The 22,365-nt window shown below is 51.1% G+C and overlaps 1 protein-coding gene across 2 annotated transcripts in view; it reads left to right on the top strand.

Moving 5' to 3' along the window:
- Window positions 1-9,745: 9,745 nt before the first annotated feature.
- The window catches only part of SCUBE3 (signal peptide, CUB domain and EGF like domain containing 3), a gene marked incomplete at both ends in the record, with an annotated part of 33,312 nt that continues 20,692 nt past the window's right edge, over window positions 9,746-22,365 (top strand). For both annotated transcript variants that reach the window (XM_082664628.1, XM_082664627.1), the window contains one exon: window positions 9,746-9,830. In XM_082664628.1, coding sequence (XP_082520754.1) covers window positions 9,746-9,830 — 85 coding nt within the window. The remainder of the gene's footprint in view (window positions 9,831-22,365) is intronic.

The raw sequence follows: 22,365 nt of genomic DNA, 5'->3' as shown, positions 1-22,365 counted from the left end.
ACATTCCCCCTCCAAGTCCTTGCTCACCTCGTTTCCACCACTTGGAAAGCCCTTGCCCTCTTCACCCAGCTCCATGTATGGGATTCTATGTATTCTCTGGGGTCGTCTTGAAACCCTCCCCTCTGAGTCGTCCGCAGGCTTCCAGCTGGAATTAATCTGTCTCTTTTGTGCCTTCATTACTGTAGAATTTTATGCTGGCACCTCCGTATTGGGGTATTTACCATGCTCTGCCTTACATTCTAATTATTTAGATGCAAATTCCTCTCTTCTACCTAATTATGAGCTCTAAAAGAGAAACTATGTCATCTTTGAATTCCCACATCCTTTAAGTTCCTGGCACACAGCGCAAAATGAATGTCAAACTCATTAAAAATTGAATCTATGGTTATACAGAAACACACAATTAATTCCACATCTTAACTTCACCGACGTGGGAGTATCTCATTTATAATAATTTCAACTGCAAATTGTTTGAAGCGCTGGGTGCCTTGAGTAGGCTCCCCAAGGTCTGATTTCAGGACTTCACCAAGGACTGGAGGATGGTATGTTAGACGGCGGCACCTACTGGTAAAGGGTAGCATTACAGCTTGGGTCCGCCAGAGAGAAGCAACCGAATTTCTCAGTCAGCCCCAGCAGGACCAGACCAGGATGTGGAGGGGCGGGTGAGGGCAGAAGAGGACTAGAATGAGTTCCGCTCTCTCCTCAGTAGCCCTTAGGCCTGAGTCAAGGTCAGGGCTTGTTCTCCTTCAGAGCACTGAAGCCTCCTGCAGACCAATTTTTGCAAGACCGGGGCGAGACACCAAGGAATCCCAACCTGGCTGATGCCCCTTAGCTTTGCCGAGCCAGCTCGGCGGATGCCTAGGACAGAGGAGAAGTGGTGGCATGAAGAAGGGAGAGCCTCTTAACAAATAAGGGAGGCAAACTTTTGTCAGGGTATCAACACTCAGCATAAGCACACAGCTGGCGAGGATTCCAAGCCCTTCCTTGTTACGGGTTTTCAGCTTCCTCTAAAAGGATTCTCAGTCCTGTAAGGGCCCTCCTTGGAAAATATAATAGAGGCTATTGGGGGAATTGAGTTTTATTTTACAGCAATTCACTTTATGAGTTGGTTCATGAGTACCTTGAACTTTGCCCCAATACCTCCACTCAACCTTTCTTTAATCCAGGATACCCATAGGAATTATAGTGTTAGTTGGAGAGGTCCCCCTCCATCTCTCCATCTTTTCCTCTGGGGAGGGAACCCAGTGGGGATCTGGGGAGGAGAGCTATAAAGTTAGGCAGTTCAGTGAGTGTTCCCATAGCCCCTCTTTTGCCACACCTTTGTTAAGGCTTCAGCTGATAAGTAACGTTTCAACTCACAAAGGACTAATCCTACCACCCCCTCTTACAGGGATATTTATATTTGGAACCCAAGAAACACAAGTTTAGCTCAAAGGAGTTTATCTTCTAATGATGGGATTTGAAGCATCAGTATGAAAGATCTTTGATGAAGGGGTAGAGATGATGAGGGTTCTGCCTCCTGAGTCTGCTTCTCCAAGGTTCAGATGGGGAACTCGCCTGTGTACCTCGCCCCATCCACTTTGGTCCCAGGCCTCTGGGATCATTGATTCTCTCCCCAGTTTCTTGCCTCTGGCCGCTGTATCCAGACTGCCATCATCCAGTTCTCCAAAACTTGAGGAGGTCTTGAGCTCTGACTTGGAAGATTCCAGCCCTGATTCTTTGTCTTCCAGAATCTCAGAGTCTCTGGCCAGAAGAGTCCCCTCCTAGGTCCCCTGCATCTTTGTGATCTCTCTTCAGCCTGGCATCTCCACACTGCCCCTGGTTTCCACGTTGCCCCTCCATTTAACACCCTTTTCTGCCACCAGTCCTTTAGGCAACCCAACTCAGGCTGGTGGGAGGCAGGAAGACAGGTCAGGGATGCTCGACCTCTCCTTGGGATGGATTCCCATGAGCTCACCATTCCTTCACTCATTCATTCAGCGAACATTCACTGAGCAACTATGTGCCAGGCATATGCTTGGGCTGGGGATACAGTGGTGACCACCATGGGTCCTTCCCTCAAATGTTTGCCAGACTAGTGAAAGGAAACAGAGCATTATAGCACAGCACAGCACAGCCAGAGCCGTCACAGGGGTAGGTTTCAAGGACCACTGAGTGCCAAGCCTGTGGGGGCAGTAATAAGACTTCATAAACAAGGTACATTTAAGCTGGATCTTGAAGGGTAGTAGTGGTTTTCCAGCTGGCAAGAACATGTGCCAGGCATGGCATGGCTTGGGTGTACTGGTGGTGAGATCAGAAGAGAGACATGAAATGTCATTGGAGAGGAGCATTCAGGACTGGTACAGAGGGCCATGTATGTCACCTTAAGGAGCTGGAACTTAACCCTGTCAGACAGTGGTCCACGGGAGACACATCGAGTGCTTGGACTGAGGCAGCAGCAAGGGGAGTGGTGAGGGGATGGAGAGTGGAGGGGAGGCGTGAGATTGAGGGAGGTTTCAGAAGTTTCACCCTCAGGACCTGTTGACCTGTTAGATGGGGAAGGAGGAGAGAGTCTTTTCAGATTCTGAGCAATCCAGCTGGGGCTGCTGAGTGGGTTATGGGGCTGTTAACCTCAAGGTGGAGATCAGGAAGAGGACAGGTCAGGGGAAAGTGTTGAGAGGGACAATGTTTGGTTGGGGGTCGGTTCAACTTGAGGTCTTGAGAAATACCAATGGAAATATCTAGAAGTGGGCAAAAATATAGGATGAGTTAGAGATACAGATCTGAAAATTGGAAGTATAGAATTAGAGCTAGAAGGAAAGTTGGGACTAGGGATATACATTTGGGAGTCATCAGCACATTGGTGATAGTTGGAGCCATAATGCCCCACAATGTGGGGCAAACCGTGCACCTACTTTGTGCTGGACCTTCCACACGACCTATCAGTAACCCTCCAACAACCTGCAAGGTCAGAATTTTATCCTCCCATTTTCTAGATGAGGAACTTGAAGCTCAGAGAGGTAAAGAAACTTGCTCAAACTCACTCATTGCTGGGGATGGGATTTAAACTTAGAACCATCTGACCACAAAACCAATATTCTTTCCTCCACCCTTGCTATCCCTGGGTTAGAGTCCCTGGGAAGGTCACGTAGTGTAAGAAGGGAAAAGAGCCAAGCTAGAAGCACGTAAGAGGCCAGTGGAGGGAGAGTGGCTGGCAGGATATTGGGGGAAAGAAAGGATTCCAAGAAGGGAAATGTTCAGAGGCATCTAATGATGCAGAGAGGTCAGGCTAGATAAGGACCAGCGGGCAGCCCCAGATATGGAGATGGGGAAGTCGGCAGAGACCTAGCAGAGGGGTGTTAGAGTGGGCCTGGGCCAGATTGCACAAGGGCGAGGGGTGAAGGAAGCAGGGGAGATGGAGAGCAGGAGTCCTCCTCCTAGAAGTTCAGGAGACTGGAAGGACAAGAGGCAGCAGAGTCTAGGGAAGTTTGTTGTTGCTGCTGTGGGATGCTGCAGGTTACACTGTGTTTACAGGAGAAGGAGATGAGGTGAGGGATTCAGGAGAGGGAGGGGGTAACTGACAGTATCAGCTCCCTGTTGGGGCAAGAGGGGTTGGGGTCCTTGCCCATGTATGTGGGACTGGCCTTAGCCAAAAAAAGGGACCCCTCTCCCAGCAGTGGAGGGAGAGGGGGACAGGAGTTAGGAAGTTCATGCCACATCGCTTCTGGCTTCTCAATGAAACAGGAGTTGAGAGCACTGACTGGAGAAGTAAGGGGGCCGAGGTTGGTGGAGGGGAATCCAAAGTTTGGAAGAGCAGCTGTGTAGAAGGTGACAGAGGAAAGGCTCAGGGCAGTTTGGAGACCTGCCCTGTGATGTGGAGAAGTCTGGAACCACACATCAGTGTTCATGCCAATTGGCAGGTTGGAGATTTTTGTTTCTTTCATGGAAGCAGCCAGGGAGCAGGTGGGGAGGAAGCAGGCGGCAAAGTGACTCAGGTGTGGGGGTGGGCAGGGAGGAAGGGCTGGGCGGACACCGGGATGAGGGGCCAAGGAGGCTGCCCAAGTAGGGAGGCTGGAACAGGTGTGGGCTGTTCGGACCAGGCTACCCCCCTTCCCCACCAGGTCCTGGCAGGACTGCCGGCAGACCTCTCCACAAAGACAAGACCAAGGGCCTTGGAAAAAGTTACTCCTGGAATCCCAGGGCCGGAATAGACTTTGGGAGAGAGTTACTTCCAATCTTCAGCTTATCTGGCCAAATGGCTGCTCAGCCATCCTGGACAGGTGGGAAACAAGGACCAACCAGAGTCAAGCTGTCCACTGACCTAGCATATGCTCCGCCCTTCTTTCGTCTATTTCTTTTATTGTTGTTGTTGTTGTTGTTCTATTCTCTTTTTCTCTCCATCTGTCAATCACTGATTTTTGTTTATATTTCTATCTTGTCCATCTCTTTCTAAGTGTCATCAAGATTCATCTCAAGGGCTTCCCTGGTGGCGCAGTGGTTGAGAGTCCGCCTGCCGATGCAGGGGACACGGGTTCGTGCCCCGGTCCGGGAGGATCCCACATGCCGCGGAGCGGCTGGGCCTGTGAGCCATGGCCGCTGAGCCTGCGCGTCCGGAGCCTGTGCTCCGCAACGGAAGAGGCCACAACAGTGAGAGGCCCGCGTACCGCAAAAAAAAAAAAAAAAAAAATTCACCTCAAATCCCTCCTAATGTCCACAGAGCCTTCTTGGATGATCGACTCCTGTTTCCTCTGACTTTCTCTGGCACTCTGTCTGGATTCCTTGATGTTGCATTCAGATGTTGTTTTGCATATACAAATCTTGCCTTCCTGGTAAGACTCAGGGCATTTGGGGGATTTGCCTTGTGATGTGAAGGTCTGGAATCATACACTGGTGCTGATACACCTCTTTGATCAGGGATCACATTTTCTATTTCTTTTGTACACTCTAGAGGGCCTAGGACAGTGTGTGTTGGGGGGGAGGATATGAGACAAGTACCATATGCCTCTTGACAGAAGGATTCGTGACTGATCAAATCATCAGGAAAAGGGAGAACTGGAAGGGAGACTGGCAGCTCTGAGGTACTGACTAAGGAGCACTGACCCAGGAGTCAGAAGTCAGGGGAGACATGGATTCTGCTTCTAGCTTTGCCTCTGTAATATGTTGTGTGACCGAGGGCAGTCATGTGACCTCTCATCATTAGACAAGTTGATGGCTAAAGTCTTCTGAAATTTTACTCCTGTATGAGCCTCCAGAGTAAGGGTACTGTCCTCTTACCTCTTGTGTGTGAAGGGGCTGGTCTGCCCCAAATGATTAAACTGTAACGGTAGCAAGAATATACTGGTTCTCTGTGTTTTCAGAGGAGGCAGAATAGAGAATGGAGAGGGTATTCACATTTCAGAGCCAAGCCTGGGCCCCAAGTCCTGGCTTTGTCCCTTCTTAGTCGGTCATCTGGGCAGGTTGACCTTACTTTAGCCTCAGTTTTCCCAACAACAAAATGAGGATAACAATTCTTGCCTGATCAGCTAGTGGTGGAGTGCCTGGCACAGAGAAAAGCACTGAGTAAATGGTAGCATGAGCTCTAATTTGTGTCTCAGTGTGTCTGTGCCTTCTTAAGGCAGGGTAGGAGGTGCAAGGTGGTTCGGAAAGAGGGGTTCCGGAGCTACTCTACCTGGTAGGTAAGTTTCCTTCCAACTTTCCAATTTGGAAGTGCTGCTGACAAGGGCAGTGTGCTGGAATGCATGGCATTTTTGGAAACTTTTCAGTAGGAATGTGTGACAGACAGGAACCTATGGAGGGTGGTGAGACTCGAGCCCAGTTAGCCGCACTCATACCCAGCTGCATCAAACTCTGGCCTGGGACAAGACTGCTCCTTCCCAGGCACTACTATACCTTTACTATCAAACACTTGTGGTCTTTGTTCCTTCTGAGAAGTAGTGGAAATAACAATAGCCACCACCTATTGAATGTCTACTATGTGCCAGGGCTTTTCCATTCATTATCTCATTTAATTAACACCATAACCCTATGAGGTTTTTATTCCTTTTGTCATAAGAGAAAACTGAAGCTCACTGAGACTGAGTAATTTATCTGAGTCACACAACTGAGATTTGAACTGCAGTTTTATTTTACTCTAAGGCCCATGTAGTTAAACAGTGATTTATGCCTCACTTATGAGGTTGTATGAGCCTATCCATTTTCTAGATGAGAAAGCTGAGGCTCAGAGAAATGAAATAAATCACCCAAAATAGAACCTGGGGTAGTGTTGAACTTGGGGTAGTGTTGTTTCAATATGTACATGTTCTCCGTTAAGACTATAATTTCCTGTCAAGATAGAAGCACTGGCTTCATTTTACAGATGGGGAAGCTCAGGAGCAGAGAGAAAAAGCAAAGCCTCATGGAAGGAGAGTTGGCAGGGGAGGTGAAGTCCCTGAATGTGACAGAGCCCTGGCAGAGGTGTCCTTACAAGCAGGATCAGAACCAAGATGTATTGGCTATGGGCCCCCCAACCCCATCCTCTCCCTAGACATTTGCAAGAGAAATTAGAACCAAGTGAATGTCAGAGGTCTCCCTGAAGGAAAGTAAAGCCCCAGAGCAAACTGCCGCCTGAGGTGAGTGTGGGAGGCCTAGAGAACGCAGGGATGTTTTGCCCCCGCCAGTATGGCGTGTGCTGCTGCTTTTGTAGTAGCGCTTGCACGAGCCATCTCATTATTCCTTCCTTGTCATCTTCCTGAGTCCCTATCCGGTTGTGAGTCCCTGCAGAAGTGAACAGGGCATAGGGCAATGTGACCCGCACCCCAATTCACAGTACCCTGGTGATATAAGACTGTTTCTGCTCCTATAGAATCCTCTGAAGGGCTGAGGGTACCAGATTGGATGGTGGGGAGCTGGGCAGGGAACTGCCTCTTCTGCCCAGATGTGGAGTAAACTCACCTTCCTAGAGGAGCAGAGGAGACGAACACAGGAAAATGAGGGGAAAAAAGGAAACTAGAGTCAAAGACACTGAGCCTCCCAGAGATACAGTGGCTAAGGTGAGGCCCACCACTCTCCCGCCACCGCTCCCCACCAAGCCAGGTCAATGTTCACATTCAGAGGACCAGGAAATCATGCTGAACTGGAGAGAAGGTCTGAGTTAACCTGTTAATCAGCCCATACGGAATCCTCAATGCCCACCTCACCTGTGGTTTAGAGGGTGGGCAGGAGCCCTCCTCCCTAGGGACCCAGAGGACCTCACACCAGTGTCCAAAGCAAGGCAGAGACAAAGCAAGCACAGTGCAATCTCCCTTCCCTGCCTTGGGGGAGCTAATCAGGCTCTGTGCCCCCATGTTGATCTGGCACCGTCTGGCAACCTCCAATTCTTTTTCTTTCTTTCTTTTTAACCACTTTCCTGTTTGGGGCAGAGAGGATGGCAGGTTTGCACTTGTCCTCTAGCCCTATACATAATTGGTGGCAGCAGGCAAAGCTGCTTCAAGGGGAGGGGTTTGCCAATGTAATGAAGGAGGGAGGGAGTCCTAGAGTGACAGGGCTGAAAGGGACTTCAGAGATCATCTGACCCAACCTTTTGTGGCCTCCACACCATTCCCATGGTCTATGTGCTCCCATCCCAACCGTCATCTCTCATGCCATGCAGTGGTTCCCAAGGCCTCCTTCCCCAGGCTTCTTAAGGGCACTGTCTCCTTCCTGAGCTAACCTGCCATCTTGTTTTCTAGATGAGGATACGGAGGCCCACTGAGGTGTGACTTGCCCAAAGGTAATCTTTGTCCCAGGATAGAACCAGGATGAGAAACCCAGATGCCCAAGTCTGTTTGCATCCTCCTACTTTTCCACTGGATCGCTAGGGGAGGAAGGGCTCAGTTCTTCTCCCTGGGGGTTAAGGAAGCTTCTGACAAAGCAGAGCTGTCACCCCAGCTGATGTGGGCTGTCAATGTCAAGGGTCTAAGAACTGAGTTATTTTCAGGGGGAGCCCGGTCATTGTCCCTTCCTCCTGGGTACCCTGAGGGCTCTCTGAGGTTAGTCTGTGTCCCAAAGGTCTCTTCCCTGCAGAAGACTGGCTCTGAAGCATAAGTAGCTGGCTGGGGCCTGGCAGTCTCATTCTGACCAAAGCTCCATACTCCAAGAAAGCTCTCACCACCTTTCAAGAGGTCCTTCATCTTTCCGCTAGAATGGAAGGAGAGAAGATGCAGAGCTGGTAAATGCGTCAGGAGGTGTTGTCCACGGTTCAGGGACACTGCTCCTTTGGCACACTTTGCCCCTATTTTTAAAAATATCGTTTATCTTTCCTTTTCTGCTCCTGCAAGTTGGAAGGATGAAGGCTTAAGAATGTTCTGGTGGGGACCACATCTTGAAGGTGGGAGGGCAGGTATGGAGGAGAATGTTGTGCCTATCTTTGGGTCTCTGTGTTTACACACATAGGCAGATTTCTGCGTGTTAGCCTTTGCCCCTGTGCTAAGCGCATGTGACTGTTTTTTATACATAAACCCAGGTCTGTGCGGGTAGGGTGCCGGGTGGGCTCTCTCCGAGGCCTTAACTGAAAGGGAGTCTGCCCTGGAGCTGGCAGTTTCAGCTGGGGAAAGGCTACTTTCTTCTTGGTCCTCAATTAAAGTGGACTCGGCACTACGAATTGGGGACTGAGTCCTGAGGGTGTGGGGTCTGTGGTGGAGGTGCGAGTTGGGAGGGCGTAACTCGACCCGCTGTCGGAGCCGCTCTCAGTTTTTCGAGGTCCCGTGTGGCTGTGTCCCGCGTGTCGGGCTGTGTCGGCGAGCGAGCCTGAGTGCCCGTCCGGTCTAGCCCAGCCTCCCCGACACCCTTCACTCTCTTTGTCTCCTGTTGTAGGTGTGAGTGCAAACCTGCGTCGCACAGCCCTCATCGCGTGCGAGCGCGGGGGCGCACCCTAGCTCCCCCACTCTTTCCGCCGGTAGACAGGACGAGCCGGAGCCGGGTGCTGTTTGGTCTGGAGCCGAGCGGTGCTTGCATTGATCCATTGATTGTGCGCGGTCTGCGCCTGACCTCCCTGCTCCCGGGGAAGCCGTCTCCATGGAGACCGGGCCCGCTCCCCCAGCGCCGGATTGTAAATTCCTGCAGGCAGCGGCCCGGCAGCCTGGGGAGGGGGCCGCCGCGCCCGGGCGCGCAGGGGGAGCGGCCGCCGCGCCGAGGCCCCATTTGAAAGAAAAAAGGGCACGGAAAAGGAGGTGGTGGAGGAGGAGGGGGAGGAGGAAGAAAACGAAAAGGAGCGAGGAGAGGAGGAGAAAGAGGAGGAGGAGGAGAAAGGCGAAGAAAAAGAGACGGAGCCTGAGAGAAGGAGAAAGAGCGAGGGAGGAAGAAAGAGAGGCAGAAAGGGCGTGTTTCTGGCGCTGCGTTTCCCCTCCCCTTTCTCAGGTCCCTCGCTCGGGCTCTGCGCGCTCTCCGCTGCAGCTCTCTCCAGACGAAGCTGGGAATTGGGTGGGATTATACGGAGCAGCCCCGCCGCCGCCGCTAGCGGAGCCGGGCTTGGAGAGGGCGGGGGCTCCCCTCCGTCAGCGGCGCCGGGCGCCCCCAGCCTCGTCCCTCTCTCCGCCTCGCTCTCCCCGGCGTCGGGCCGGGAGAAGCCGGCAGCATCGGGAGCCTCTCGCCAAGGGCGCCACGGTCCGCGCCCCGCGCCCGCACCCCCCGGCCCGGCCCCGGCGGGGCACCCCCTCCCCTTCCCCCTCCGGCGCGAGGGGGCCCGGCCCGCTTCCGCCCTCCCCGGGCCGCGAGACCGGCCCCGGCCGCCCGGCCGCCCGTAGCTTCAGCCATGGGCTCGGGACGCGTGCCCGGGCTCTGCCTGCTAGTCCTGCTGGTCCACGCCCGCGCCGCCCAGCACAGCAAAGCCGTGCAAGGTAAGGAAGGAGGGGCGCGCGGGCGCCGGGCTGCCTGGGCTGCAGGGCCCGAGGGCGGGGGCGCGATTTCCGAGGGGCAGGGCAGGTGCTGGGAGGCGTGCTGCTGTCAGGAGCGGGCACTGTGCACCCGCACTCCTCGGCTGGGGGCCTGACCTCTGGGCGCTGCGCCCCAGGCGAAAGGCTGGAGGAGCCAGGGGCGGTGCGGGTGAGTGAGAAGTTTGGGGAGCCCTGGGCAGAAGTGACCACGCATCTCAGAATTCTGCCTGACTTCATTGTCACCCCAGCATCTTCCAAAGACTTCTTGTCCTCCAGAAGTATGAGAGAGAATCTTCTCTCCTCTCAAACATTGTCAGAAAACTTAAGTTCTGGCCTGGACAGACTGAAAGAATGAAAACTTTTTCAGCCATGCTATATTTCTTCCCCTCGCCCCCAGTCTTCAAAGTTAGACAGAAATTTCGAAGTTGTCTTATCAGAAAAATGTTAAACAAAGATAGGATCTTTTAAGGAAAACCAAAAAACCAACTGTCTCCCTCTGGATGGTAGGGGGCTGAAGAAGAGAAGAAAATTTCTGTGACTCTGGCTCCCGGCAAGAATGTCGCATTTCTGCCTGTTTGGGGGGAAATCTCTTTCGTCTTGCATGGCTTTCATTTCTTATCATAATATTTATTTATTAAGGCCTTGGGTTTCCAATTCCATTTAAATCCAGGTCAGAATTGCATTAAAATAACAAAGTAAAATTCCAGGCTGGGGAGCTCTGACAGATCCCTCTAGGAATTAGAGAGAGACAGGGAGGCCCTCCCGCCCCCATCCCTGACCCCAGGCTCATTGCCTGGCCAGTCCCAAGGCTGTGCTGGCAGAAACCAGGCTGGTGGGCTACAGTTCTCTTGGGGACAGACTCCCCTCCCCCTTGACCTCCTGCTGCACCCTTCCCCCATCGAGTCCTCACCCAGGAAGAGATTTATATGGACAAAAAGAAAATTCCTCATGCCACAGCTTTGCCCAGGAGAATATGATTCTGCCTATTGTCCTAGGGGCTTCTTGAAGCCAAGTTGGGGTGTGGAGGTGGCTGGGCCACCAGGGAAAGTTGAACTTGGGAGTTGGGGAAGTCTGAGTCTCTGGCAGTCGGGTCGCTGTGTCCTGGAGTCTGAGCACTTGGCTCGTAAGCTGCTCTGTGTCCTCGATGGGCTCCCGCTCTCTTAAAAGGAAGGTGCTATATCAGTGCCATCCTTTTCTCCCCAAGCACTGCCTCTTCAACTACCCCCTTCCTCCTCCAACCTGTCCTTTAACAGAACCCAAACACTAGAGACCCTTGGCTGTCAAATACCAGACCCCACCCCCACCCCTTCCAACCCCAAACTGCCTCTTCTCTAGTCCTGGTTCCAGACAGCCCACTACCACTGCCACCCCCAGGCTGGGAGTAGCCCCTCTCCCACCGTGGATTTGCTTGTGTTTTCATAAACAAAGGTGGTTTTTGTAGTGCATGCTGACTTACTCATAACATGGAATTAGCTAGGGAGTTTAGTCTGAAGGAAGGAACAGATTTCATGCAGTAATCTAGAGACGAGATAAGGGCCTCTTTCAAGTTGAAGCCAGTGTCTGTAGTGGCCTAGTGAGGCCGGGGCCAAACGGAGGAGCAAGCAGTATATTCAGGGGCGGTTTGTGGGGCAGATGGAGACTCCGAGAAGGGACAGGTGCCGTCAAGCCAAGGCTTTCAAGCCTGAGAGATCAACCTATCCTTCAGGGACAGAGGGACTCAGAATCTCTCGGAGGTACTTCAGGGCTCCCTCTTGCATTTCATCCTGCTGCTGCTGTGGGAAATGTAGCCAGAGCGGAGGCCCTGCCCTCAAGGAGCTTACAGACTATAGTTTTGCCCACTGCTTATCTCACATTCGAGCCACACTTGCTCTGCCTGGGCTGCAGTTAGCTTCACATCTTCCTTCTGATCCCTGAGTCTAGCTGGGCGTAGATTCCAAGCCTGTCGTTTCAGCTACCTTTAACCCTACTATTCAGGAAGTTTATCAACCTGGTCTTCTAGAGTTGCCTCACAACAGGTTTGCTGGTATAGGGGGACATCTCTGGTCCCAAATCTACAGGCCAGTGTTGCAGGAAGGACAAGTATTGACCGGGCAGGGCAGCCTTATCCATAGACGGTGCTGTGGACATTCCTTGCTCTCAGACATATCTCCAGGGTATCACCAGTGCCAGAAGGTGTGCTTTGAATGCCACATGCTTTTAAATGAAGCTCTAGCAAGTCTTTAAAATACAAATAACCTTGGCAAGTATCTTGCCAAGAGTTACTATAGCACTGGGTATATCTGGGCCTCTGTCCCTTTCCTCCAGAGATTCACCAGGGGAGAACCAAAGTGGTGTGGAATGGAGAGGAGGGGAGGGACACAGAAGGGAACCCTGAGTATGCAGGTGTGTGTGTGTGTGTGTGTGTGTGTGTGTGTGAGTGTGTGAGGTTTACCATGATCACCCACAGGTGACATAGCTGGTGTATGTCTCTGTTGTGAGTTAGTTGTTAAGCATGTATACAGATGTTTTTAGTGTCTTTGAGAACTGTGTGTGTGACTGGGAATGAGTGAGCATGAGGGTACATGATTTTGAGTGTTTTTCAAGTGCCTGTCTGTGTATTTTAAAGTAGACAGACTGGATAACCAGGATAATTGTTAACTTAAAAGCATTAATTTGCTTTGTTTTTTTTGAGGGGGGTGGTGGTGTGCAGCAGTGGTTAAAAAGACCTAATCCTTGCATGGGGCTCAGGTTACAGCTGAATGAAAAGGTCTCCTGGCCTCCTGGGGAAAACTTGTCCCCAGGGCCGGCTGGGAGAGCCAGCCTGGCCATTTAGTTTACCTGGTTGTTTCCTCTCCTCATCAGGGATAGAATTTTGATAAAGTCGTATATTTAGAGCTTCCAAGTAACACCATCCCTGCGACTGAGAGCGTTCATCTGGCAGCAGACAGTGTCTCTCTGTCTCGATGCGTCTCTCCGGGTCTCTGTCTGGGTGTATGTGTGTGTGTCTCTCTCTTTCCCCCACGCCTCTCTTCCTCTTTAATGTGGCTGTTTCCTCTCCTCCCCGCTTCCCTGGGCTCCTGTGGCCGGCTCTTACAGTGAGGGGACTGTTCCTCCTAGCCCCTCCCTCCAAAATATGAAATGAAAACCATAACGGTGTCAGCGGGTGAGGGTGGCCCCGTGGGCAGCCGGCTATTGCCCGTGCCCCATCCAGGCCACACTGGGGAGAGAGAGGGAGAGGCAGCCTTCACTCTTGCAGCCTGATCTTCCCTTTAAGCCTGACCCCCACCCCTCATTTTTCCAGAAGGGTGGAGAGGTGGGGGTGGACTGCTTAGAAATTCCTCAGGAATCCCTTTGACCTCTCTTCTCTCAGTGACATGTCCTCTAAGGGGGTGGGGAGAGCCTGGAGCCAGGGGAGAACTTTTCCCCTTCTCACCCTTCATCTCCCGAGTCTCTGCAGGGTGGAATGAGAGAGAGGGGACTAGAAGACACCGAGGCCAGAATTACTACAGGCAGAGAACGAAGAAAGTTATCAGCACCCCTAAATGAGACTGTTTCCTGAAACCTTCAGGAATCAGAGCACATGAGAACCGGTTTGAGATGTAAGCGGCTGGGACCTGTTGTAAAAGGAGCCGGCCCTGGGTGTGAGTTTGGGAATGCGCGGTGTGCACTCACTGGGGCGTGTGAGCGTGCGTGTGCATGACTCAGGGTGTGTGAGTGTGTGTCTGTGCTCTGGTGAGAGGGAAAAGGAAGCAGGCAACGTGCATTTTGTTTTCATTGGAGAAGTAAAGAAGTGGAATGGCTAGGTCCCGAGCCTTGAACTGAGCATGGGGGAAGGGAATGGATGGCTTCAGACCGTCTTGAGAAGATGGAGGTAAAGAGCTTGCTGCCTGAACTAACCCCAGTCCCTACCCCCGGCTCTGGTCCCTGCGTGTCAGGGTGTGGGCCTCCTTTGACGTCCCATACCCCTAGCACATGACCACTCATAAGAAAGAGTCCCTGTCAGGGCTGGAAACTGCAGAGTTACTCTGAGGCTGGCGGTACCCACAAGAGGCCCAGACCTGGGGACAGCTTCTTCAGGCTCAGTTATTAGACAGGAGTCTGGAAACAGAGGGACTGCCGGTCCTTGGGGGGAAAAGTGATACAACTGCCAACCCAGGGATGTTTGAGGGGTAGAGGAGCTAGCTGCCTGCACTAAGTGGGAACGTGGACCCTCCCCTCCTCGTCCCCTTTGGCCCCTCTGTCACCAGACTGGCCACTCTCTTCTTTTCATGCCCACATACTGCTAGCCCCAGATGGCACAGGGTGGGAAGTTTGGTAGGTACCAGTGGCTTTAGGTAAATGCAGAGCCCGAGGGTTGGGGCCTCTGAGGAAATGACTGAAACTCTCTTCCTCACTTATGAAATGGACGAGAGTATCAGTAGGGTCCCTTTCAGCTCTGAGATTATGCATCTCTTCAAAATCCTTCCTGCTGAAGGTGGAAGACACTATAGCAAGCCCCAGTCCTGCAGCTGGGGCTCCCCAGGCTTCTCACCTGAATCTCATGCCTTTTTCTCCCTGGGCCCTGCTTCACTCTCTCCTGCCTGAGTCTATGTCATGTGGCTACTCTTCTGTTCTTCACCCCCACCCCCACTTTCCTGGGGCCTCACATACCTGATAGCTCTTACCGTGTCCTTAAGTGGGGTATTTCCCCCTGGAAACAGCCCCTGCAGGACACGTGTGTGTTTCTGTGTGTGCGAAGGTACGTGTATCCAACTGCATTGGGAAGTAGAGCTGAAATGTTTGTGTCCTGGGAACTGAGTACTCTCTGGGCAAGGCCCCAGGGCCCCAGTTCTTGCCCCACACCATATAGTCTCAGTTTCCAAGACTAGCTCTCTCTATTGTGCTCCAACCTAGACATCTCCCCTTTTCAGACCAAGGCACCGTCTTGTAGTTGCCATTGGATTTTGCAATTTGGCCCTACAGGCAGAATGATGCCCCTTAAATAGGGTGTGGTGGCCCTCACTCTTACCTATGGTTTCCCTGTGGCTAGAACCATAGCCCTAGAGATCTGTGGGGTTTGGATGTCAGGTCCTCAGGCCAGGGGCTATCTGCCTCTGGTCACTGATGGTAACAGCTGAGGACAGACCTGGGCAGGAGCTGCTGGGCTGGAGAGAAGATCCAGAATAAGGAAACAGATCTAAGGAATCCCTCGGAGAGGGTGGAGTGTCAGGATATGTGGGCTTGGGGAGAACTGAGAGAAGGGGGGCGCTTAAAGGGTAGACCCTGGGGAGCAGGTTTACAGAGAGGACGTTTTTACAAGTTTCTAATTATATTTATTTGGAGTTTTCCTCTGGCGGTTTGAAGCTGTTAACAGCAGGAACCTGTATCCCTGGTGTTTGTTTTTGTTTCTAACCAGCTGCTTCGCCCAGCCTAGTGAATCCAAGGGCAGGAGACACCTGCCCGCTGCTGCACTGCCCACCCCTTCCTCACTGGAACTCTGTCTGCTCCCACCATGGTGCAACCACCCTCCTTCGCGGCCCACACACAGCCCTGCCCTCCTCCCTGCTGCCCCCATGCCCAAAGCCTGGGAGCATCTGTATGCCTACTGCTGACTTACTCCCAGGAACATCCGAATGTCAGTTCCAGGCCATTCCGTGGTTCCATAGTGGACGCTTGCTTCATGCTGAACTAAGTGCTGAGTCGGGGTGGGGATGGGCGGGGGGGCGCGATGACAGCTAAGGCATGATTCCTCCCTCATACGTTTATAAAATACATTGTATACTGAGAGAGCACCAGACTGGGAGTCAGAAAACCTGTGTCCTGGCTGTGCACTAGCTGTTTTCTCTTTCCCAAGATACTGTCTCTGGGCGTGTTCCTCATCGATTCAGTGAGAGACAGGACTGTTTGAGAACCACATGAAATGGCCTACATGAAAGAACTTTGCGTGCTTAATGGAATTATACATCATCTGACATCATCACTGTTTATCTTGTTATTTTTTCCCATCAATTTGGAGAGAGAAGACTGATCATCATGAAAAGGGAATGTGTCTCAGCCCACGGCCTGACTCCCTCCCCGGTATTCTGTTCTTGCCTCCCCACTGCCACTACCCTCTACCCTACCCATCCTCTAAACACCTCTGACTCAGGGTTGTTGGTTTAGTCCACACTGAAAGGGAGAAAATTCTTGTCCATTTAGGGGTACATTCAATTAAGCAAGGAGCTGGATTAGGAATAAGATAGGACACTGTCAAGTTCAGCCCTGCACCTCTCCAGTCACCAAGCGCCAACTGCTTTTCCTGGCTCTTCAGTTGAGCAGGCTGAGCTTGTAGGAGAGGGAAGCGTACTTTTTTTAAAAAGAACAAAATACTCTGTCTCCTCTCCTTAGGGTCGTCTGTGTGGTTTCCTGGACTCTCTCCAAGCCTGTTCATCCCTGACTAGGCTTTGTCCAGGCTGAGGATGGGCCCAGGCTCCAGCTGAGGTCACAGCCCAGTTCCAAATTGGGAAGACAGCCTGAGAAGCCGGAGCTGGGATGCCAGGCTCCAGCATGTGCACATACGGGTACCTGCATATGAGCAGATATGCACATATGCAGGTACACATACGTGCACATGCTGCAGGTTAGGGTGTCATGGCCAAAACCTGAGCTGGTTCTACTCTGGATGTTACTTGGATGTGGGAGGCAACATGGAAGAAAGGAGAGGGGAACTGACCAGGAGCAGCAATGGAACGTTGGCCCCTGGTGCCCTGTCGTGAAGGTGTTAGCACTGAGGCTGGGGGACGTCTATCTGACAAGGATACTCTGAAGAGATGCCTGAGTAGTCCCAAATAGCATCTGAAGACCCTGAGGACCTGTGTATTCTATAGGATTCCCTCTTATACTAGATTTGTTGGTCCCATCTCTTCTGGCTTCAGCATGACCAAATAGATGTCTTTAAGTGGGTATCTTACCATTTCTGAGTTACCAGTCTCCCTACCCTTAACTTAAAACTAAATTTCTTGGGACTGTCTTCTACCCAGAACAGTTGTGGGGTTACAGGAGAGAAAAGAAGTTTTTTCTCTGCAGTAACACAGAACAGAAAGGATGCCACAGTATGGACCTCATCCACTCACCCACCAACCCGTCCATCTATCCATGCATCCATCCATGCATCTGTTTAGCAAATATTTACTAAATGCTTTTAATATATTAGTGTGTCTTGATGAACTGGTTTGCAAGGCAGAAATAGAGACACAGATAGAGAACAAACGTATGGACACCAAGGGGGGAAGCGCGGGGACGGGGCAGGGGGCATGTGTGGGATGAACTGGGAGATTGGGATTGACATATATACACTAATATGTATAAAATAGATAACTAATAAGAACCTGCTGTACAGCACAAGGAATTCCACTTCTCTGTACAGTAGAAACTAACACAACATTGTAAAACAACTATACCCCAATTAAAAAAAAATGTATACATATATATACATATATATTAGTCTGTCTTGTTCGCTGATGAATGCCCAGCGCCTAGCACAGTGCTTGGCATGTTGCAAATGCTCAATAACTGTTTGTTGAATGAATATGCTCAACTCTATTCTAGCTGCTATACAGGTTTCAAAGATTCAGAAGCCATGGCCTCAGGGAGCTCAGAGCTTCCATAGGAAGATAATACACAGGAACCAAAAGTTAAATAATGGTGTAAGGTAGCATGTAAGAGGCATCACAAGATAGCGATTGGTCAGAGGATGAGAGAACCTGACAGTAAATGCCTTCAGAGTTAAAGAGAAAGAGTAAATTAGAGAAAGCTGCACCAGCCAAAGGTAGCTTCCCAGCAGTGGCACCTACACTCGGTCCTCAATGATGGGTGAGGCATTTCAAGAGAGAAAAATAGAGGAATGAGGTAGACACAGCAAACATCCTGGGCTATCCTGGCTGGGCAAGAAGGATGCCACAGCCATGTGGGCGCATGACACCAAGCAGGCTCCTTTGGACCTTTGCAATGGGCCCAGCAAATTTGTCCACAACTACCCCCAGCCCCTCTGAGTAGTAAGGTGACAACTGTAGTACGTAAAGATGGGGTAGACTCTACCTACGGGCATCTGCTTCTCTGCAGCCTGCATTCCTGCTCATTTGCCCTGGTTATTCCAGAGCTGGACCTGGGCAAAATTTTGAAGCAGATAAAGTGTTTATTTGGGGGTCCTCCTGCTTCCCTTTTAGGGTACACTTCCCCATCCTCAGAAGGGAATCTTAATGCTTAAGCCTGTGTTGTAATAATCCACATTTTCTAGTCTGTCCTCTAACCCTCATATCCCCCACCTCATCCCACCCCTCCTCCCTGTTTAGCAGAATTTATGCAGTGCTCTGTTAGGTGCTGAAGCAAATCCAGAAGAAACGTCAGATGGTGCGGGGGAAAGCTGCTGCCGTTACAGACCTGTGCATTCATGCCAGGAGAAGGTGAGGCAGGGAGGTCTTGGCTCGTCTGTGGTGTCTTTGCAGCCACCACTCTCCCCTGATTCAGCTTGTGATCCAGGCCAGTGCCTGGGTTGGGGGAAAGGGCACAAAAGGACAGCCTTTACAGAGGATTGTGGAGGGCAGCTTTTTGGTTCCCAACTGGCCTCTCACCCACTGCACCTGCTGCTTGGGCAGTTCCCAGCATGGGCAGAGTAGGCAGTGACACAGATACCTTTAAGGATATGTCTCCCCCAAATTCCCTGTACCATCACGTGCTCCCCTAGTGCCGCATCTCCCCACACCAGGCTTCAAATGGGGCTTTGGTAAGGGGAAGGGGGAAGGGGAGAGGGGTTCAGAAAGGATACTGGGGAGAAGGTTGGAGAGAAGGAATAAAATAACGACCTTTATTGAGCATTTACTGTATGCCTGTACTGCAGTGCTAAGTACTTGATAAGTATTAACTCATTTGACACTCATGGTGGCCCCATGAGGAGGTGCTGTTATCATTATTCCCATCTACAGAGGAAGGAGCCGGCAAGTTCAGAGGCTGGCCCAGGACCACAAGGACATGCATGCAGCTGGCATTTGAACAGACACAGTATCACTCCAGAACCCCTTTTCTCAAACATTCTGTCATGTTGTTGCCCCTGGTCTCTTCCCAGCTTGGGCAAATAGTCTATCACATTATCTGAGTTGGGAAAGGAAGACAGAGAGCAGTCCAGACTCACCCTGGAGATCCTGATGCAGCTGGTCTAAGAGAGTGCCCAGTCAGTCACATTTTTTAAAATTAATTAATTAATTTATTTATGGCTGTGTTGGGTCTGCGCGTGGGCTTTCTCTAGTTGTGGTGAGCGGGGGCCACTCTTCATTGCGGTGTGCGGGCTTCTCATTGTGGTGGCTTCTCTTGCTACGGAGCAGGGGCTCTAGACGCGTGGTCTTCAGTAGTTGTGTCTCGCGGGCTCTAGAGCGCAGGCTCAGTAGTTGTGGCACACAGGGTTAGTTGCTCCGCGGCATGTGGGATCTTCCCGGACCAGGGCTCGAACCCATGTCCCCTGCATTGGCAGGCGGATTCTTAACCACTGTGCCACCAGGGAAGTCCCCAGACAATCACATTTTTTAAAAGGTCCCCTGGGAATCCCAGGGTGCAGCCACTGGTCTAAACCAATTCCTGCCCAACAGTATCACCTGGTTTGTCAGGCCAGCTAGTAAACACCTGCACCCTGAGAGAATGAAGTAAGATGAGACTGTGCGCATGGGTGTTGAAGGGATCCCTGCATGGACAAATTGGGGGTGGGCACATGTGGGGGGAGCTCTGAAAGAACTGGCAAAAGGAGACACTGGGTATAATTTGGGCCCCTACTTCAGAGCTCTGTTTTAGGCTTGTTCTGCTTCAAAAGATTCCATCCAAGTAATAATTCCATCCTCAGTGAGTGACCAGCCAAGTGAGGAAAGCTGAACACGCCACACAAGATGGCTTTAAGTATTAGCAGAGCAACTCAGTAATAGCTGCAAGTGAGCTGAGGCAAACCGAGTCCCCTAGGACCTGGAACTTACCAGGAATAGGGCTTACCAGGAAGACAATTTTTGAGCCAGTTTTGGGAAGCTGGGAACAGTGTGGCTACAAGAAAAAAGAAAGGACTGCATTTCAAATGTGAAGAATGAGATGTGTGAATGCGTGAAAAGGGGTAGAATGGTTTAGGTGTTGGAGAGGGATAAGTATTATGAGCAGGGAATGAGGGGGAGGGGTAAGATGGCAGGAAAAGCCCAACTGCCTGAAGGGTCAAAAGGTCCTGCCAGGAAGCCTGGGTTTGCTGCAGTCAGCACAAGGATCCACTCTGTAGTACCGGTGAGCATTGAATCAGAGGCAAACGGAAGAACTCGGAGCCCAGCCTGATGTAGACTGTTGTAAAGCCCCAGCTGATTCAGAGACAAGCATGTACCTCTGAGATGGCCCTAGAGGAGGAGCTTCCAGATGAGTTTCCAAGTTGTCCTGGCCGCTGGGGAAGGGATGGAGAGACACAGAAGGGGAAGGGATGGAGAGACACAGAAGGGGAAGAGGGCTCAAAGCAGGATGAACAGGATGATTATTAGTCACTGGCATTGCCCAGTGCTCTGTACCTGCTAAGACTCACAAGGGTTACCACAGGGAAGGGGGTGATCAACCAGTCCCTTTGCCTCCGGGGGACCCAATAAGAACATCTAAAACTTTGGATTCCATTCAAATATTAGAATTAGTTGTTAAAAGATATTTTCCCCAACATGGAGGGCATGTGCAAATGTGGGGACAGAGAATAAGGACTTGGACCTCCGAGTGCCTGGTCTTTCTTCATGCATTTAACCGCACTTGAAATGTCCTTTCCCCTTCTAACTGTCTAATGGTTACCCAACTTCCAAAACTCAAACTTGAGTCCCACTCCTCAGGGAGTTTTTTTGGTCCACTCGGGCCCAGGGTATCCCTTATTCAGAACTCGTAAAGCAGTGCTGTCCAGCAGAACCTCCTGCGATGTTGGAAATGTTCCACACCTGTGCTATCCACTGTGGTAGCCGTTAGCCACGTATGACTGTTGAGCACTTGGCCTGTGGCCAGGACAACTACAGAACTGAATTTTAAAGTAATTTAAATTTAAATAGCCACATGTGCGTAGTGGCTACCATCTTAGCACAGTCATAGAGCACCTGTTATCTGAATCAGTGATTTAATAATTATCATCTCAAGCTTCTGATACTTTATTAGGTACTTTACACAAATTATCTCATCAGCTGTTCACAGCCTCTAATGAGAAGGGATTATCGTCCCCATTTTAAAGAGGAACAAATAAGAGAATCAGAAAACACGCCCTAGAGAGTGGTAGGGCTGGATTTGAACCTGGGACTGGCTGATTATTGTCTTTCTACAATAGGACGTTTCTTAGTACCATTTTCTCTTCATCAGTTGGACAAACTGATTCTCCATGCAGCGTCTTTTTTTTTTTTTTTGCGGTACGCGGGCCTCTCACTGTTGTGGCCTCTCCCGTTGCAGAGCACAGGCTCCGGACGCGCAGGTTCAGCGGCCATGGCTCACGGGCCCAGCCGCTCCGCGGCATGTGGGATCTTCCCGGACCGGGGCACGAACCCGTGTCCCCTGCATCGGCAGGCGGACTGTCAACCACTGCGCCACCAGGGAAGCCCCATGCAGCCTCTTACTATCTACACAGGTCCCTCTTGCCCTGTCTCATTAACTAGAATTGTATGCCCCCTCTTCTCCATCCATTCACTTTGGGATGACTTCCTAGGGTGAGCTAGCAGGCAGATACCAAGACTGCAGAGCCTGAGGGAGGGGGAGACTAAGTGTGAATTACAGCAATTAGATCACTGGGCGTGGTGGACTGCTGCAGAGGGGTCAAAGAGTTGGAGAGTAGAGTGCAGAGCCGAATAGAAGCCCAGAAGATTTGAGGCAGGTGTTTGGGGGCACTCTTCCAAATTTCAGTTCCCTTCTTAGCCCCAGGAAGCCTTAGTCCTACCCCGGAAGTTCTTGACATCAAAAAGAAAAGAACAGTTAACTGTTTCAAGCTAGGACTCATGGGTGTTTATAAATGTGAGCAATTACTGATCCACTCATTCATTCATTCAATAAAAAATATATCAAGCACCTTAAGGATTTGGATTCAATAGGTCAGCAGTCAGGCCTAAGAATCTGCATTTTAACAAAAGCCAAGCAATTCTGTGACCCATAGATCACACTTGGAAGCTATGATCTTGATTTCAAATCCCGTTTCTTTACTTGCAGTTTGCTACACTACCCTGGGTTTCCTGGTTCACAGCTAGAAGTTGTCTCTTCCTCCTCCGATCTTCCCTTTAATGGAGATTCTCCAGCCTGGCCGCATATTAGACTCACCTGGGTAACTTTAGAAAAGTACTGATGACCAGGTCTCAGCCCAGACCAGCTGACCAGAATTTCTGGAGGTAGCACTTGGGTATCTCCTAGGGGAGTTGACTCTGATGTGCAGCCAGGGTTGAGGACCCTCTTTCCTTATCTCTAATGCCCTCGTGGCACTCGACACATCCTGCTTCATGTTACTTTTTTGTCTCTACTTTTGGCTGGTCAGAGTCATCTCCGAACCTCC

Source organism: Grampus griseus, assembly GCF_964374135.1.
Source record: "Grampus griseus genome assembly, chromosome: 10".
Lineage (NCBI taxonomy): Eukaryota > Metazoa > Chordata > Mammalia > Artiodactyla > Delphinidae > Grampus > Grampus griseus.
Note: the sequence above shows the minus strand (reverse complement) of the source record. Positions and strands in the feature narration are given on the sequence as shown.